The sequence below is a fragment of the Mandrillus leucophaeus genome, unplaced genomic scaffold (genome assembly GCF_000951045.1).
Source record: "Mandrillus leucophaeus isolate KB7577 unplaced genomic scaffold, Mleu.le_1.0 Scaffold68, whole genome shotgun sequence".
NCBI lineage: Eukaryota > Metazoa > Chordata > Mammalia > Primates > Cercopithecidae > Mandrillus > Mandrillus leucophaeus.
Genome location: NW_012107363.1, coordinates 3,308,967 through 3,328,045, shown reverse-complemented (window position 1 = coordinate 3,328,045; position 19,079 = coordinate 3,308,967). Strand labels below are relative to the sequence as shown.

Below are 19,079 nucleotides of genomic sequence, written 5' to 3'. Positions count from 1 at the left end.
CCGCCCATGGGACGGACGGAGGCCGAGAGGCACTGCGGGACCGCAGTGGGGCCAGGCTGGAGACAGCAGCGCTGCGCGGGCAGCTAGTCCTCATCTTGCCGGGTTGGTCGCGGCCCGACAGGCATCCCCTGAGCGCCTGCTGCGCGAGTTGGACCGTGCAAAGCAGCGGGGACTGGCGAGCCCGAAGGTGGAGGCTGCGTTAGCCCCCGGGGCGCGGTCGCGGCGGGTCGGGAGAGGGGGCACCGCACATGCCAGGCCCTGGGGCGTGGGAGCTGTGCGGATTGGCGGGTGGCGGGGCCAGGGTTACACAGAGCAGGGGCCGGGAGTGCAGGTGGCCCACGTGCTGGGCGTTCGGAGGGCTTTGCACATTGAACTGGGCAGCTGTTCAGGAAAGGGAGAGTGATCCGCACCGCAGGGAGAAGACTGGTGGAGGCTGTTGCCAGAATAGTGATTTTGAAGCCCCCACTTCCATGCCAGGAGCTGCTCGGAGCCTCTCATATGAATGACAGCAGCCTAGATGGTAGACCCTGGGCACTAGACAGGCGTCACTGTATTTGGAATGCAGCAGCCCAGACAGTAGACCCTGGGCACTAGCCAGACCTCACTGTATTTGGAATGTAGCAGCCCACACAGTAGACCCTGTCTAGACGCTGGGCACTATCCAGGCATTGTTATTGGTGGATCTTTGCTCCCAGAGCTCCCAAGGTGGTGGCGGGCAGCTCCCAAGGTGGCGGCAAGCCTCTTGCTCTCTGACTTGGGGCTCTTGGCCTCAGGGATTCCAAGCAATGGAACCTTGGGCCATGCAGTGAGTGTTATAACTTTATGAGAAGCTGTGCGTCACGGAAGAGAACCATGGAACCCAGTGACTAGTGTTCAGCTCGATTAGGAGGAACCCAGGCACTTAGCCACGCAGGAACAGTGGCGAGCCTCTAGCCTGGGAGCGGTAATGGGTGCCTCGCTGGATCAGAGCGCAGCGGACACCCTGCTGGATCCCGAGGGGTGGAAGTCAGCGGCGGGTCTGCAACAGCCGCGATCAGCAGTGGTGGGTGGCAAGCGAAAGCTCAGTTCAAGCCGGAACAAATATGGACCAGAAGACTGTGCAGTTGCAAGATTTAATAGAGTGAAAACAGAGCTCCCTGTACAATGGGAGAGGACCCAAAGGGGGTTGCGTAATTCGTCCTGAATGCCTGGGTTTATATCCTGATCGTTGTCCCTCCCCCTGTGCTCTCAGATGATAGATGATCAGATTATTTCTTTACCTCCTGTTGTTAGCGTCACTGGTATTTTAGTGAGCTCTCTTTACTACCTGATTGATTGGGTGTGAGCTGAGTTACAAGCCCCATGTTTAAAGGTGAGTGTGGTCACCTTCCCCAGCTAGGCTTAGGAATTGTTAGTTGGCCTAGGAAATCCAGCTAGTCTTGTCTCTTAGTGCCCCTCTCAACAGGAAAACCCAAGTGCTGTTAGGGAAGTTGGGTGACGACCACTCTAACTGCTTCCTGTTGAATTGAGGCGTAGTAGGGGTTGTGCCGTTGAGATATCCTCAGGAGGGGTGCCTTTGATGTCATCAACATCGGAGCGTGGGCTCGCAGGCCGGTCCGTGGGTCCGTTGTAGATCTTAGGCATGGACTGCATTTGGGGCTCCATTTGAAGAACCATTTGTAGTTTTACAGCTTTGATTTCTGAAAGAGGCAAATTTAACAAGGAGGTTAAAGATACAGGGATTGAAATGTATGGCCTGAAGTGCAGGGGCATATAGGTGTGGGCGGTGAAAGTGGGGTTTCCTTTAGAAAAACTCCTGTATGATGGGGCATCAGTATTTCTGGGAAGCCACATTCTCCACAGAAACTCTTGGTAAGGGGAGCTGGTAGTACAGTGGCATGGCCCTGAATGGTCAAGCCTACCTGGCGCTCTGTGAGGGTGATGGCATGGGCTAGCGATTGCCCCGGGTACCCTCAGTCCTGCTGCTGGATCATCTGGTTAGTGGCTTCTGACTGAGAGGACCTTCGTCCCCTGGGGCAATGGGTCTTCCAGTGATTTCCTTGACATAAGGGGCATGGATGAGGGGGCGCCTTATTTCTATTCAGACAGTCTTTCTTAAAGTGTCCTTGTAGACCGCACTGCAAACAAGCCCTATTAGGCATTCAATTTGCCCAGCCTTTCCCCTTTCCAGAGCCTCCAAAGTCTCCTCCCCTAATTTCTACCCAGCTTACCTCCCCTACTGCGATACAATCTCCAAGCCTTGGTTCCTTGGTCAGGGCCTCAACTGATGACCCAGTACTTTAACAACAGGAACTATGTCTACGACAACACAATAGATCAGGATGAAAGCAGTTGAGTAAATTAAAGCGAGGTGCATATTCCTATAGTAGCAAATGGGGGCAAACGTCCGCTAGCCTGAGGGCCCATTTGTCCCCTTCCGCCTGCTCCTCCTGATCTCTTGTAAAAAAAAAAAAAACCGAGGTTGCCAAGTTCAATAGGGTTTACCTGCTCCTCATGATCTCTATTTAAAAAAAACTGAGGTTGCCAAGTTCAATAGGGTTTGTAAGTTTTACTCTGGGCCTGAGATGGAGTTTTGAAGTTTTTTTCCTGATGTCTGCATTACACTGTTTAACTGACAACAAGGTGGTATTGGAGTGTTACAGGGTCACGGAGAAGACCTTGAATTATCAATTATAGGTTTTTAATTTACCCTGGCTTTTAAAGGAATGAGGTGCACTGTTTTTTTCTTAACTACTTGTATATCTCTCTCTTCCTTTCTCTCTTTTACTTTTCGTCTCTCTCTTTCTCTCTCTGACTTTCTGCCCTTCTCTCTTCCCCCTCTGTCTCTTTCTCTCTCTTCTCTCTCTCTATTTCTCTTTCCCTCTCTTTTTCTCTCTTGGTAGATGGATTTTGGGAACACAGCGGAAGTACATTCGCTCGTTGCCCCATTTGCCACTATAGGAACATGTGCCTCCCTTTTTTTTTTTTTTTTTTTAAATTTAAGTTCTAGGGTACGTGTGCACAACGTGCAGGTTTGTTACATAGGTATACATGTGCCATGTTGGTGTGCTGCACCCATTAACTCGTCATTTACGTTAGGTATATCTCCTAATGCTATCCCTCCCCCCTCCCCGTGCCTCCCTTTAATTTACTCAATTCGCTTTCATCCTGATCTATTGTGTTGTTGTAGACATAGTTCCAGTTGTTAAAGTACCGGGTCATCAGTTCTAAGGCCCTGGCCAAGGAGCTAAGGCTTAGAGATTGTATTGCAGTGGGGGAGGTAAGCTGGGTAGAAACTGGGGGAGGAGAGCATCTCACACAGCGGGAGAGCAATCCTCCTAGCCATTTACAAACTTGGGGCCCTGGCAACAGTGGTAGGTCCCACATAACTGCCCATGTCGAGAGCTGTATACCTAAATTGGGAGGGATGCCAGGGACAAGACTGTCTGGGTTCATACCCTAGGTGCCTAAGGACACAGCGTAGAGCTTCCTTAGATCCCTTTGGAGATACAACTTGCATTAATACTTGGGAGAGGAAGTGAAAGTCTGAAGCATTAGTACCTAGTAGAGATCAGAGGAAGCAGATTCAGAGGTAAGGAGAATTTTGGGGGCTACACTTTCAAGAAAGTCGTGGTTGGGACGCAGGAGGTATGGGTCAGAGGAGAGAGAGGGCGCGCGCATGGGCGACTGTTGAGTAGAGACTTCTGGACCTGCCAATGCCGGGAGTTTGGGGTGACAGCCTCTAGTCAGCCCATGGCTTCCCCAAGAAAATTGTGGAAGTGGAAGCTGGTTCCAGCAGACCAGTGCTCAACCCAGAAGGGTTGGGGGTTGTTAGAAAACCTTTTCCCAGAAAGCCTCACACCTGAGTCTTAAGTCCGGCGGCCACGCTAATCGTTTTTAACCGGCTGGCCGGTGCCCTGTACTTTCCTCCGATTGTAAGGAAGGATAGGACAGAATAGCAAGCCAGACTCAGGCTCCAGCACCGCAGGCTGTTTCAGCTCAAAGGACTCAAAAGTTCCTCTTTCCTCTAGGCCTTAAAGAGTGAAGGTGGGGGGCCCACGCCCGGGACTCAGCCAGACCTGGGTTCACTAGCCATTCCCTTCAATACCTTCATCAGCCAAGCCACTTGGAAAAGGACCCAGTCTATCCAGAAAATTCCAGAATGGTTATTTGGTCAAGAGAGCTGAGTTTGGGAGGCCTGCTGTGTTAGCGGGAAGCCAGGTGTCTATATGTCGAGGGAAAATCAGTGCAGAAGCCTGTGCCAGAGGTCCTGTGTCCAGGTGGACCGGCGCCGGTGGGTGGGGACATGAGGTACCATCGTGTGTGGCCAGAGTGAACCAGCTGGCACTGGCTGGATTCCAGAGGGAATGCTTCCTGACCCTGGGTTTAGTGAGCCTTGGGGATGGGTCTGGATGTCCAAGGTGCTCCCAAGAGGGCACGGTGCTCTCAGGCAAGGCTGTGCAACAGAAAGCAAGGCCTCCGACGAACCCTCTGCACTGTGTGCCTGGTGATCCCCAGGCTGTGCCTGGCTCTCTTCTGTGTCCTTGGCATCTGTCTTCAGGAGTGGACGAGGGAATTCTTCTCGCCTTTTCTTTTGGGAAAATGATGTTAGCCATTCGCAGGGCGACTCTCTTTTGCTATCCTTTTGGATTTCGAGTTTGCTTTTCTCTGATTTGTAAGGTGTTGCCAGCTCTCCTGTTGGTGGGGGTGGTTTGAACCCATAGATGGGAGCACATGGATTCAGGCTGCATGTTTTGTGCAGGCTCTCGTCACACGATGGCACCCACTGTAGAAGGAGGTGACGCAGCTCTGCTCCCAGAATTCCCCAGGGGACCCCTGGACGCCTACCGGGCAAGAGCATCCTTCAGCTGGAAGGAGCTGGCGCTGTTCACGGAAGGGGAGGACATGCTCCGCTTTAAGGTGAGGTGTGCGGTTGCGTGCAGCTTGTCTTTTTTCCCGGTGGGGTCTTAATTCATTAGCACAATGGAATTTCTGGCTCTTACAGCTCCCCCTCTGCCGGGTGAGGCTCATCCCAGGCAGCGCAGCCGCTCTCCTTTCTGCACCCCAGGATAGGCCTCAGGGAACTGATGAGGAGTCTGGAAATGAACATGGATTGTTGATGTTTCTGAAGCCTGCAGCCCTCTAGTCTGTTGGGAATGATAGTCATATCTCTGTCTGGGTGTCTGTTAAGTCAGACAGCGTCCCATGAAGCCTGTGACCTGGAGGTAAACTATATAAGGGCACATGGAGAGTTCATCTTTTACTCCAAATAAACCTTCCCCATCTCCTGCATTTCCAGAAAACCATCTTCTCAGCTCTCGAGAACGACCCTCTTTTCGCCCGTTCCCCTGGAGCCGATCTGTCCTTGGACAAGTATCGTGAGCTGAACTTCCTTCGATGCAAGCGGATCTTCGAGTATGACTTCCTCAGTGTCGAGGACATGTTCAGGAGCCCTCTGAAGGTCCCCGCCTTGATTCAGTGCCTGGGGATGTATGACTCTTCTCTGGCTGCCAAGTACCTCCTCCATACCTTGGTGAGCGTGCAGCCTAGGGGAGAAGGACACAGCTTTCGCCTGCTATGCTGAGCCTTGAGGGATGCCTGTCCCAGGGCCAACCGGGAGGCAGAGAAGCTCCAGTGTTTCCAGCTATATTTGCAAATTTTTTAAATTATCTTTTTTAATGTTTTTTTAAAAATTTCAGTCCCCCTTTTCATTCTTTTATTTTCAAGCCCATCCACCATCATGTATTTGCAAATTTACACACATAAGTCCTTGAATAAAATACAATGTGGTGAAGCTTCAAGTCCCATCAGAAGAGGAGCTGGTGGGGCTTTTTTCTTTTTTTTTTTTTTTTTGCCTCATACAAAAAAAAAAAAAAAAAAAAAAAAAAAGTAGGCCAAAGTAAGAAACCTGTGTTTTCCTTCCTTTGTAACATACCAGCAGAGCTGAGCTTGGGCAAAATGGCTTTGCCCGTAGCCTTGCCTGCAATGTTTGATGGACCAGTGGCCTCTGCGCTCCACACACCCTCCTGTTCTGTCTCCCTGCTGTCCTCAGACCCCCAGGACTCCTTGCAGGCATCTTAAGTCCCAGGTGATTCTGTGTGCCTTACACAAGCTGCTCGGCACAGGGACACAGGTCTTACCACTCACATGAACTCAGGGACCCGGGCCGCTGTGTGTCGGGAGACCCTGGCCTGGGGCATCTGGGCTGCTGGCTGCTGGCTAACCTCTCGTTGCTTCGTTCTCCACCTCAGGGAAAGTGCATTGTGGCAGGGAACCAGGGTGGGCGTGGTGTTAGCGTGCCGTCGTCTGTTGTGATGTTCCGGAAGAGCCGTACTCTTCTTACCTGCCCTTGTTGATAGGACAATGTTATACTTTCAGGTTTTTGGATCAGCAGTTTACAGTTCTGGTTCTGAAAGACATCTCACCTATATTCAGAAGATCTTCAGTATGGAGGTAAGTTCTGGCTCCCGGGGAATTGTGAGCCTAGTTCTCTTGCTTGATCTCCGTAGAGATTTGTGAAAAGGGACAATTGTAGAAGGGGGTGCCTAGGGGGCTCATGCTCTTCTTGTTCCCTAGTGTTCTCAGGCTTCTCACCAATTAGCACTGTTCTTTAGCAAACACAGGCACGTTGACTTCCTAGCACCAGGTGAATTGTCGCGGAGGCCTTCCACTGTCTTCTGACAAGCAGTTCCTGCCACCTTGCTGACTTGGAGCAGCTGCGGTCAGCTTGGTTTAGGCTGCTGTGGTTGCCAGCCAAGCGTGGCAGCACGACTCAGTCAAGTCACTAGTTGGGTAGATGGAAATTTGGGGCTTTGATATGTGGTTTCATCTTTAAAGGAAAGATGGCAGCACTTGCCTTCTGGGCATGTGCACCAAGAACTTTTCTTGCTTTTCATCGTTTTGTGCTTTGACTTTTAGATTTTTGGATGTTTTGCTCTGACTGAGTTAAGCCACGGCAGTAATACCAAGGCCATTCGTACAACTGCCCACTACGATCCTGCCACTAAGGTAGGTGTTACCTTCCGCTGGCTCCCTGGGTTTGGAGCGTATGAAATGTCAGGAGTGCAAATGTGGTTGCCAGGAATAAGAAAAAAAATTAAAGCAAGAGGCCTGTCCACATACATGTATGTAGAAATACACACTGAGATTCATCACACTGAAAAGTGGGGCTCAGGAGACCAGGCGTTGGAAGACAAAGCCTGTGCCCACCACGAGCTTTATGGGGAATTGACCGTGGTTTGGATTTGTGTGTAATTTGAGTGCAGTGAAGAAGCCCTCATTCTGTAACATTTATAACCTTGTTTACCTGGCTGCCTATTCATAGTGGATTCATAAACTGTTCACATGGCCCGTGGTTTCTACGGTGGGCCCCGTGGATACAACGTGCTCCCTGCCCTCTGCCCTTTGTGGCTGTCCCTCTGTGAACAGCCTACCTTGTCCATTTCTGCCACCGCAGTCTGATTCCTCGGGCCCTTGCCATCGTCTTGACCTCTCTGGTACCTGCATCGAGTCCGCTGCCTGGGAGCTTCCGGTGTGGTAGAGGGAGACGGGCCACAGATGGTTGCCCTGGGGCTGTCAGTGCTGAGGAGGGGCGCAGGAGTGGAGGGAGATGGGCCACAGATGGATGCTCTGGGGCTGTCAGTGCTGAGGAGGGGTGCAGGGGTGGAGGGAGATGGGCTACAGATGGATGCCCTGGGGCTGTCAGTGTTGTGGAGGGGCGCAAGCCTGGGATGGAGGTTGGGGAGGGTCCCCACCCACCCCGCTCTGTTCCCCTGGCCCTGCCTCCCTGCCGCCACGTCACTCTCCTTGGCCTCCGCTTGTCCCTGAGGCCCAGGTCTCCCTGCCAGTGTTTCCTCACCCACCTTCCACCCTCTCCCGTTGGCAGTGGCCAGGGAGGACCGTTGTGTGGCAGGAAGTGAAGCTCTGTACCTGTGGATATGCGGAGAATGAGTGACAGGTGGAGGTATCAGAACTGCCACGTGCTGAAGAGTGAATGGGGAGAGCCTGGCTGAGACTGGGAGCCCTCCTCACTCTGGCAGGCAAAGAACTGGTGGTCCCCTGAGAGAAGAGAGCAGAAGGCATGGCTGGCAGCCACCCCACCTCCTACTTCTCAGTGAAACTTCAGAACCTGTAGGATGATTGTTCACTACTCTCGGTTTACAGAGTCCCACTGGCTGGACAGGAGGAAGCCCTCCCGGGCACCTCCCACCCTGCAGGGGCTGGAACCAGAACCAAAACTTACCGCTGACAGCCCCTGGCAGTGACTGGCAAGCCCCGTGTGGAGGATCGGTGTCTCCCAAGGCGGCCCAGGGCGGCTCTGTGGGCCACCTGTAGGCTGTCTGCCTGAAGGCGCTCATCTTTGTTCCCTTGCATATCCCGGCCACGTTACACAGTTTTGCTGGTCCACATCCTCCCTCCCAGCCTTACTCACGGGGCTCCTAGCAGATGCCCCTGGGGCAGGCCCAGCCCCAGCAGCCCAGCTCCTGCCTGTTCCCACCTGCTCTTCGCTCCCAACCCATGCAGCACCCTCAGTGTTCCTGGGGGGTCCGTCCACACCCCTTCTAGCCAAACCCCGAACGCTGTGATGCCACAGCCCTTCTGCTAGTTCACACATGCGTTCATTCCTTCCTTCCTTCTGATGCGCTGAGCGGCTGCCTTATGCTCGGGGTGTTTGGGATGTAACTGTCAATCATGGAGCTGTGGGTGGGAGAGACAGCCAGAGGGCAGCGGTGTGTTGTGAATTAGATGTCCTGAAGGACTGAGTGGACTGCAGGGCAGGGTTTCCACCTGAGCGGTGTGGTCAGGGATGAAGACTGTGCATGATAATGGAAACTCCCCAGAAGCATTTGCCTGCCTGTGGAGTATTTTGCATCTGAAGGTTCTTTAAGCCATAAGGCCCAGGAATAGGCTCTGTTTAAAAAAGAGGCCTGCCCGTGCCATACAAGAGCTGAAATGTGCGATCAGTTTCGACTTTTGCCTCAGAGATTTTGAACGTAGAAAATGGAAGCCTGTCTAAAAGGAAAACACCAATTCTGCATGTGCTTCAGTTGCTAATTATAACCAACCTTTTTCCCTTGTGCAGGAATTCATCATACATTCCCCTGATTTCGAAGCTGCCAAATTTTGGGTTGGCAACATGGGCAAGACAGCCACTCACGCAGTGGTGTTTGCTAAGCTGCACATGCCGGGGGACCAGTGCCATGGGCTGCATCCCTTTATCGTGCAGGTAGGACACTGGGGTGGCCCTCAGTGGGGGCAGTGTTTACCCCCAGGAGGCATTGGGAATGTCTGGAGTCATTTTTGTCATAACTAGGTGGGGGATGCTTCTGACATCTGGTGAGTGGACCAGGGACGCTGTTGAGCACCCCACAATGCATCCCATAGCCCCGCCCACAGTACAGGCAGCCCCGCCCACAGTGCAGATAGCCCTGCCCACAGTGCACAGACAGCCTGGCTCACAGTGTATCCCACAGCCCCGCCCACAGTGTATCCTACAGCCCCACCTGCAGTGCAGAGACAGCCCTGCCCACAGTGCACAGACAGTCCTGTCCACAGTGCACAGACAGCCCCACCCACAGTACAGATAGCCCTGCCCACGGTGCACAGACAGGCCTGCCCAAAGTGTATCCTACCGCCCCACCCGCAGTGCACAGACAGCTCCACCCACAGTGCAGACAGCCCTGCCCACAGTGTACAGACAGCCCCGCCCACAGTGCAGACAGCCCCGCCTATGGTATATCCCACAGCCCCTCCCACGGTGCACAGGCAGCCCCACCCACCGTGTATCCTGCAGCTCCGCCCATGGTGCAGACAGCCCTGCCCTTGCCTTAGAAAGAACCAACCAGCCCAATATTCCCCAGTGACACAGCTGAGAGGGCCTGGCCAAGGCTTCCGGCTGAGACCATCCAGTTGATTTGATGCACAAAGTTTTTCAATTTCGATGAAGTCCAGTTTTATGTTTGTTTTTTTCTTTTGTTGCTCATGTTATTTTTCAGTTGACCTGACATTTGAGCTATTGCAAACCAGAGAGATTTTTTTCATTTCAAGGATACAGGACAAAACCGAAGTGTTTTTCCTACTGTCATGCAGCCAACACAACGCTCTGACATTAGATGTGTGTGGGTTTCTCCCCACCAGCACGCAGCTCTGCAGCAGAAAGCAGCTAGGCGTCCTCTAATTTAACTCCATACTGATGCTGTTCGCCTGGGGTGAGCCTCAGACCCCCCACAGTGAGGGCTCAGTCCCACAAGAAGCTCCCCAGCCCTTTGGATGCCGATGGCAAGTCCAGGTTGTGGCCTGTGCCTCTGACCAACCCCCTAATTGCACCTTGGTCTTCATCCTGAAGCTACCTAGGGGTCTGCAGCCATCTCATGAGCACGCACAAGACTCTCACCACTGCAGAGAGTCAAGGGTTTTAGGAGTTGTGTGCTGGGAAGCAGGGACAAGGCCAAATATGTCTTTATGACAGCATCGTAGTTACCTGAGGCCCGTTTACCTTGTTTCTGTGATTATAGATTTCTACCTGGAGTGGAGTTGCCTGGACTAGAATTCAGCAGCTTTCGGCATGTCTGATTTTTGGGCCATAGAACCGCAGTGTTTTAGACTCATTCATGTTGTGCTAGAAACACTCCGCAGGATTGTGGCGCTCCTTTCGCCATCAGAGCGCCACTGCACCAAGTGCTCAGGACACCTGAGTCCCCTCCCAGAGCCACGGCCTCCTGCCTGATAAGGAGGGATGGAAACGGTGGTCTTGGGGTTATTTGGACAGGATTGTGCTCCGTGTCGCAGACCTGAGCTGATGGGTGGAGGGGCGGGCATCTTTGGCAGGTTTCTTTCTTCTTTTGTGTGTGTGTGTGTGTGTGTGTGTGTGTGACAGTGTCTGAATCTTTATTGGGTCTTGCTGAAAACTTTTAGAAAAGGAGAGGATGTTTACATTTGGGTTTAGCCCTTTTGGAGTGTTTCTTTATTTTAGAGCTCAGTGAAGTTAGATGGTGAATTCACAGACATAAACAGAAGCCAGCTAGCAGGTCATGCACATAGCTACATTCCCAGCAGCACCACTTCCATGTTTCTCTAAAGCAGCTTTTCCACTGTGGCACTGTTAACAGTTTGGGCTGGTAGCGCTCACTGGGGCGCCCTGTATGCCCTGGGCTGGGCTGAGCACCTCTGGCTTCTGCCCACTCTGTGTCATAGCTCCCTCCAGTTAAGACAACCAGAATCTCTCCAGACACCACCCGTGTCCCCTGGTGGGGAAGGGGAAGGCGGCGCGTCCCACGGTTGGGAATCCCTGCGGTAACAGTGCCCGAGGATGGAGCTCCACGTCCTTTCCGTTGGGTTCCCACAGTGTGCAGCCATCAGCTGGCTGGCCCTGTATCTTGGGGCATGGTGATTGACCAGAATAATCATAGCCGTTTCTCCCCCTGCACCTATTTGCGCAGCCATTTTATCACTTTACTAAGATCTAGTGGGAAGTCCTGAGTCTAAAACATGAGTATGAAATTCCCGATGTCCTCCCGGCAGCACCGGCCCCCGTGTTAGTCTCTCTGCTGCCACAGCAAAGCATCACAAACCAGGGCTCTCGGAGCAGCGTAATATACTCTCCCAACTCTGGAGGCCAGCGGTCTGAAATGGAGGAATCTTTAGGGCGGCATTCCCTCTAAAGGCTCCAGGGCAGGATCCTTCCTATCTCTTCCAGCTCCTGGCGGCCCCAGGCCTGTGGCCCCAGCGCTGCACTCTGCCTCCGTCTCCACGTGGCCCCCTCTTCCCCACGCCCACTCCTCTTCTGACTCGCACAGGACACTTGCCGTGGGATTTACGGCCCGCCTGGGTGATTCAGGTTGACCTCATCTTGATGCTCTTAAATTCATTATATCTGCAGGACTCTATTTCCAAATAAGCTCCCATTCCCAGGTCCTGGGTTAGGACTTGGATGTATCATTTCTGGAGGATGGTTTAACCCACAGCTGCCCAGCGTTGAGCCTGTGGCCCACCCTGTGGGTTTCTGAACACATTTGTTTTGATTTTTGTGTGATTGTAACAGTTGCTGTTTGCTGCTTTCTGTGACTTTGTATAGATCCGGGACCCGAAGACCCTTCTCCCCATGCCCGGAGTGATGGTCGGCGACATGGGGAAGAAACTCGGGCAGAACGGTCTGGATAACGGGTGAGTGATGGAGGCTGTTGAGCCCTGAGCTTCCTGCCGAGGCCCAGGTTGCGTGTCGCTCATATCTGAGATCTCACCGGCCCCATGAGTGCTGTGCCCTGCCCTCTTAGACTGAAACGCTGTGGGGACCTACGCCTAGCCCCTGTGCGTGCACTAGCCGTGTCCTGCTTGAACTCCACTTTGGGAGGCCAACTTGATCAGAGACCTCAGCAAACCAACTTCACCTTGGCAGGCGGCTCCCCTCTCTCAGATCAGACCCAGGCCTCTGCATGCAGCTGGTGGGGCCCTTGCCTGGGGGGCCGCCTCTGTGTGAGGTCCTCGCCGGCATCCTGAGCCTCCCCCGGCTCGGCCTCCACACACATCCATGCTGATCTCGAGGGACCCATATCTGCAGTTTCTGCCTCCGGAGTGGGCTTGCTCCTTTCCGGGTAATCTCAGTGTCACAGTGGTTAGAAAGAGAATTCCGCCAGTTTATTTGTTTCATCAGCCCACAGATATCCATTTAGCAGCACAGATGTGACACCGGGTTGGTGTGGCCAAGGCCTGGCTGAAGGGTGGGATGGGCGTGCACACCCTGGCTTGGGGAGGGGCCTGGAAAGACTAATGAATGCTTGATGGCCACATGGAGGCCTGGGTGGCCGGGAGAAGCGGCCAGTGATTCTGGAATGTGCAGCGTTTCAGGTGGAGGGAGCAGTGGGAAGTGTCAGGCCCAGGCGGGTGCTGGGATGGGGGCAGGGTAGGGAGGCCAGGCCTCAAGGGCCTTGAGGGTCTTTGAGGGATTGGATTTTGGGGCTCCGGGTCATTAGCAGCATGACCTTTGGATTGAGATAGGTGTGCAGCCAGCCCTTTGTGTCACCTTGACCAGCTTTCTTGGTATTTCCTCATCTGTAAAGTAGGTGACAACAGACGTCCCTGTGCCAGGGCCCTGCCAGGTCCTGCCTGAGCAGGCCGGGCTTGAACTTCCTGGCCACTGGCCCGGTTGGTGCCTCCCTCACTAGGAATACTGGACTCCACACGCCATCTCCCTGAGAGCCTGACCCAGCAGGGTGCAGACCCCTCTGTGCCCACGAGATGATTTATAGCTTGGGGGGAGTGGGACAACGTGTGACCATGCCTGAGCCTGATGGCCTGCAAGATGTCTCCAGAGTGTTTCTAGATATGCGGCTTCATAGCAAGGCTGGTGGAGGGGAGAGGAGGCTGCCTTGAGGAGCTGCTGGAAATAACTGGTGGTTGTGACCAGGATGTCTCCAGAGGGAGAAGATGGGCCAGTGGGCATCTGCCCAGCCGTGGAGAAACCGCCTTCTGCCTGTCTCTTCTAAGAAGTCAGGGTGACAGGCAGGGAGTGTTTTAAATCTCTGCTAGTCCTTTAAAACCGGCAGGACGCCAGACTGTGCTAAAGAGGAAAATCTTGATTGATTTGTATACAGTGTCAACTTGAGAAGAAAGTAAAAGGACATTGTTAAAAAGCAACTTCTTGTGATTTCAGGCAAAAAAAAAAAAAAAAGCGAAACAAGACACATTTGCACAGCCCTCCTAACTCCACCTGTCCTGCAGAATTCTGGGTTCTCACTGGCCTATACCAACATTAACACAAGGAACCTACTCGTTAATGCTGGAGTGGGCAGGGAGGAGAGCGTTACCCCTGACCTGCGGCTGCCAATTCTCTTGCATGACTACTTTCTCAGGGTGCCTGGGAGGCGCTTGGCAGGGACAGTGCCTGTGTGGCGGGTATGGAGGGTCGCTATTCAGGCCCTTCGCCCTCAGGGCAGCGGGAAGCCCCCAGCCATCGGGAGAACGTGATGCGGTTTGGTCTGTTTGAGAAGGATGGCTCTGGCCTCGGGGTGAGAAGCTCTGAAGCGCCGTGCAGGAAATGGGGTGTGGGAGGCACTGCGTTGTTCTGGAGAACCTGCATCCTTTCATTAGACCTGGCTGATCCCGTTCAGGTCTCTGCAGCCACAGGCACCGTTACCCCGTCTACTGAAGTGTCCTATGTGTACACGTGAGGCCCGGCAGGCGTCTCCTCCTGGGCGTATGGCGGTGGTGGATTGTCACATCCAGTGGGCGGCCTGGGGTGTGAGCAAGGCTCTTCACTGCTCTTTCAGTTTCATGAATGAGAGGCTTTGACATTATTTGGGGACATTGCAGAGAAACCCTGCACTTGGTTCCCCCCTAATAAATGTATTTCTAGAGATTGAATCCACACCTCTTACTGGGATAATAGTCAAAGGAGCATTAGATCAAACCATTAATGATTAATACATCACACTGATACGGTAAAGGCTCTTGTAAGACTCAGAAATACGGTCTGCTATAGGATCACCGTGGACACAATGACGACAACCCTTTGATACTGCTTGGGAGCTGCTCCACCAAGCCAGGTCCCCGTGCCTCCAGAGCCTTTCCACCGTGGCTTTCTGCAGGGTGACAGGGATGCAGTGGGATGCGCCCATCTTTGATCCCTGAGCCTTTGAAGGCCGAGGTCGGGCTGGGATGGGAACCAGCAGGGGTGATGCCGGAGACCTGCTCTCTGCCCCTTTCCAGAAATGCACCTTCCCGTCCAGGGCTGGTGGGTCTGGGCAGTGCGCCCAGCAGGGGGCGCAGTGATACCGGTGTTCCCTCCAGGTTTCCCTGCTGAATTCTGCCTGGATGTCCATCTTTTCCAAGATCAGCGTTATCATTTAGTGACTTTTGTTACCAATGTTGAAATCATTTATCTTGAAAAAAGTGGTTACAATTTATAGGTTAGATTTTGTCACTTTACAAGAACTCCTGGGTATGTGGGATGACTGCCTACAAATCCGAGGTAAATGTAAATTGTGTGGATTAATTTTAGCCAAATAGCTCTAAAAGCAAAACCATAAAGATGTTTTCAAGTGATAGTTTCAGCCAGACTCTTAAGGTGGGCTGCACTTAAGGGTCTTTCTCCTTTTGTTTGCCCTGAACTGAGGCGGTGGCTGGGAGGAGGCCCGCCAAACTCAACGGTCTGCTCTGGCGGACTGGGCTGGGCTGGGGGGCCCTTCGAGGCCCCAAGGGAGGAAGGAAGCTGCTGTGATATGAAGCGGGAGGCCCAGGGTGCGGGGTGAGTGCTGAGGCCTGGGCGCTCCTGGGGTTGGGGTGTGTGAGGGTTTCTGCGCCACACTCAGGCCTCTTGTGCCATATGCATGTCCGGTGACACACACACACCCCTCCTGTGCTGTGCGCACACACACCTGTGACATACGCACACATCGCCCGCCGGGGATCTGGCTTGCGTTTGAGTTGACCACATCTGACCGCCACTGGAAGAGCTTCTGTGGAACAGAAGGGATCCCATGAGACTTCGTGGAAGTTTGCTTTCCTTGAAACTCACGGGAATGTTTTTGCAAGTATACATATATTCCGTGTGGTGAGAATGGGCAAAGAATTTCCACTGCTTGAAAAGCGCGCTGACTGTGACCAGCTCATACTGGAAAAGGCATTCCGTGGCTTTCAAGTAACAGGCTGGAGCACGCTGGGGCTGTTGGCACCAAGGCAAGGTTTTTCTCACGCGGTGGGGTGTTCTGAGTGTGCGGCTGTGGCATGGGGGAAGCTGCCACCCAGCTGGGCAGTCGGGCCTAGGGCTTTGGAGGAGCTGGCCCCTCCCACTGCCCTTCGCTTCCTGCAGGTGGGCAGGTGCCCGGCAAAGCGGCTGAGAGCCCTTCCCTCACCAGGTCGCCCAGGTTTCCCTAAGGAGCTCCAGCCCCATCCCCACCCGGCCCCAGGGCCTGGCTCCTTCTGGGAGCATGGAAACTGCTGTGTCTCTCCCTCAGGCTGTCCCAGGAGTCGGGATCCTGGCCTGGCCCTTATGCCTCAGAGGATGTCATCTGACCCCACCTGGCTTGTTCATACCATGCCACTTATGTGCCCGTCCCTTAAGTCTGGGAGGCCCCATGCACGGTGGCCCCCTCATAGAAGGGGGTGAGCCCGGGGAGACTGCTGAGAGGCAGCTAGCTCACCCAGGAACCAGGAAAGGTGACGGTCGAGGGACCCCACCCTGGGGTCCGCCTCATACCCTTCCCAGGGTGGGGCACACAATTCCCAGGTGGGCCGAGGGCTGCCTGGTGTCAACAGTGACTGCAGGGAGGGCACGAGGCCAGAAGAGAGCCTGGTGGATGGGGCACCACAGGCAGGCGGGACCACCTCACGGCAAGGCGTCGTTGCTGTTAGAGGGGCAGACGGAGGTCGGCTTTGGGCGGACTCTCCACATTGGCCACTGCCATTCCGAAGGCCTTTGGGAAAGGGCCCTGCTCCCACAGGGAGGACGGGCTGAAGAGGTGGAGTTAGGGAAGAGCCAATATGGTTGTTGCAGGAAATCCGCTCAGGGGAGCTGAGTAGGGATGGAGGTGCTGGGTCCTAGGTGGGGATGGAGGGGAGGAAGCGAATCGGGCCAGGCCGGCAGAGCTGACAGCCCGGGACCAGGTGGCGACGGGGGTATGGGGGCATCCAGAGCAGGACTAAAGGAAGAGCCCGTGCAGGAAACGGGGGTGCCTCCGTTTCCCTCCCAGCGTGTGCGATTGTCCCTTGTAGACGGTGTTTTCTGTGGGTTCGTAAAAGACTATTGTGTAAGGCAGGGGTCCCCAAGCCCGCAGTACTGGTCTGTGGCCTGGTGGGAACTAGGTCACCCAGCAGGAGGTGAGCATCCAGTGAGCCAGCGAAGCTTCCTCTGTGTTTAGAGCCACTCCCCATTTCTCGCACGAGCAACCGAGCTGCTCCTCCTGTCAGAGCGGTGGCGGCATTAGATTCTTATAGGAGCGTGAATCCTACTGTGAACTGCGCATGTGAGGAATCTAGGGCGAGTGCTGCTCTTTATGAGAATCTAATGCCTCATGATCTGTCACTGTCTCCCATCACCCCCAGATGGGACCATCTAGTTGCAGAAAAACAAGCTCAGGCTCCCACTGATTCTGCATTATAGCAAATCGTATAATTATTTCATTATGTGTTACAATGTGATAGTAATAGAAATAAAGTGCACAATAAATATAATGTGCTTGAATCATCCCGAAACCACCCCCACCTCCCCCTCATTCGTGGAAAAATTGTCTTCCATAAAGCCAGTCCCTGGTGCCAAAAAGGTTGAGGATTGCTGCCCTAAGGCATTGCATGTGATGTTAGGAATCAGATAAGTTGCTATAGGAACTATTGATATTTTGAAGTTTGTTTTGGGGGGTTTTTGCACAGTTTATGTAATATTCATAACCTAGCGTAACCTTATTCCCTAGACTGCTGTGAAATAGGTTTTCCTGACCAGACGACCATAACAGATATCTTTGGTTATTAACACATCATGAGCCATAACAATGTGTGTGTAATCCTATGCTCATCTGTTCAAAAGAAGTGAGTTTGCTTGCCGAGGGAGCACCAATGCCATCACACCACTTATTTTGTTTGACTTAAGAGTTTTAAACCTCAGTTTGCCAATATTATCACATTGTGGATTCTGGTTTGAGATTGAAGTATGAGAATCAGAGATTCCAATGTTTAGAAACACAGTTCCTGTCTTTTCTGTTGAATACCTGGAGTTCTGTACCTGGAGTACAACTTACCATATACACAATGCTTTTATTATTATTATTACTATTATTTTTGAGATGGAGTCTTGCTCTGTCACCAAGGCTGGAGTGCAGTGGCGAGATCTTGGCTTACTGCAACCTCCGCCACCCGGGTTCAAACAATTCTCCTGTCTCAGCCTCCTAAGTAGCTGGGACTACAGGCACAAGCCACCACTCCTGGCTGATTTTTTTAGTAGAGACGGGGTTTCATCATATTGGTCAGGCTGGTTTCAAACTCCTGACCTGAGGTTATCCTCCTGCCTCGGCCTCCCAAAGTGCTGGGATTACAGCCACCACACCGGGCCTTTTTTTTTTTTTTTAGAAACAGGGTCTCACTGTGTTGCCCAGGCTGGTCTCGAACTCCTAGGCTCAAGCAATCCTCCTGTCTCGGTCTTCCAAAGAGTTGGGATTCTGGGCATGAGCCACTGTTCCTGCCTAGACTACTTTTTTTAATAGAAAGTTGGTTGAATGTTCCTGTCTACTGCCGTGCCCTCTGTCATTTTCTTTGTCTTCGGGGATTGTATCACCTTTTCGGCTGCCCTTGGGGGAGAAGAGAAGAGCCTCAGGGCAGGACCCCCTTTTAACAGAAGCCCTGCTGCTTCCCCGCACAGTTTCGCCATGTTCCACAAGGTCAGAGTTCCTCGCCAGAGCCTCCTGAACCGGATGGGAGACGTCACCCCCGAGGGCACCTACGTCAGCCCCTTTAAGGTACAGGCATGGGGTCCGTTTGTGTGCCGCGCTTCCCAGTGCCTTCCTGTGCAGGGCCTGGCTCTGCTCCTCCCTGCGCCTGGAAAGGAGACCCCTCCACACGGGCCAGGCGTCGCTGGGGCATACTTCTCCTGGTTTGGGTTCTGGTGCTCCCACTAAAAGGGGACTCAGGACAGCCACAGCACCAGGTGCTGGTGTACAGGGGGTGAGTCTGGGTCTGACAATGCCCACTCCCCTTCGAGGGCTGCAGTTAGAGGACTGCCCACTTCCAGTGATGCTTTCCTGAAGATTCAAAGGAAACGGGTCTCCTGGCGAACTGTCCACAAAGGGGGACGACAAACAGAGTCCCCTGGTGTCCAGAACTCACGCCTGGTTTAAGTTCATGGAGAGCAGAAGAGAGATCATGGTCTCGGGGGGCGATGGCCCAGGTCGTAGCTGATGGCCCTCAGGAATCATGAGCTCACAGCAGGTGGGCCCCCCCCCCAAGCACACACCCTTGGAATACCAGTTCCCAGCAGCATGCAGCATCTGACATGCAGGAAGCACGATGGAGAAGGAGCGTGATGGGGATGCCCAGAGACACACAGGGTGCCCAGAATGGGAACAGCAACATGAGACCAGGAGCCGCTCACAAACGGAGATCCAACATCAATTAAAAAT

At 53.4% G+C, this 19,079-nt stretch overlaps 1 protein-coding gene across 1 annotated transcript in view; it reads left to right on the top strand.

Annotated features, from left to right (window-relative positions):
• Nucleotides 1-10: 10 nt before the first annotated feature.
• Nucleotides 11-19,079, top strand: part of ACOX3 (acyl-CoA oxidase 3, pristanoyl) — a 53,404-nt gene continuing 34,335 nt past the window's right edge. The window contains exons 1-8 of the mRNA XM_012002174.1: nt 11-143; nt 4,742-4,899; nt 5,279-5,512; nt 6,358-6,432; nt 6,898-6,987; nt 9,062-9,205; nt 12,053-12,141; nt 18,323-18,419. Of these exons, the coding sequence (XP_011857564.1) occupies nt 4,756-4,899; nt 5,279-5,512; nt 6,358-6,432; nt 6,898-6,987; nt 9,062-9,205; nt 12,053-12,141; nt 18,323-18,419 (873 nt within the window). The 5' untranslated portion in view covers nt 11-143; nt 4,742-4,755. The remainder of the gene's footprint in view (nt 144-4,741; nt 4,900-5,278; nt 5,513-6,357; nt 6,433-6,897; nt 6,988-9,061; nt 9,206-12,052; nt 12,142-18,322; nt 18,420-19,079) is intronic.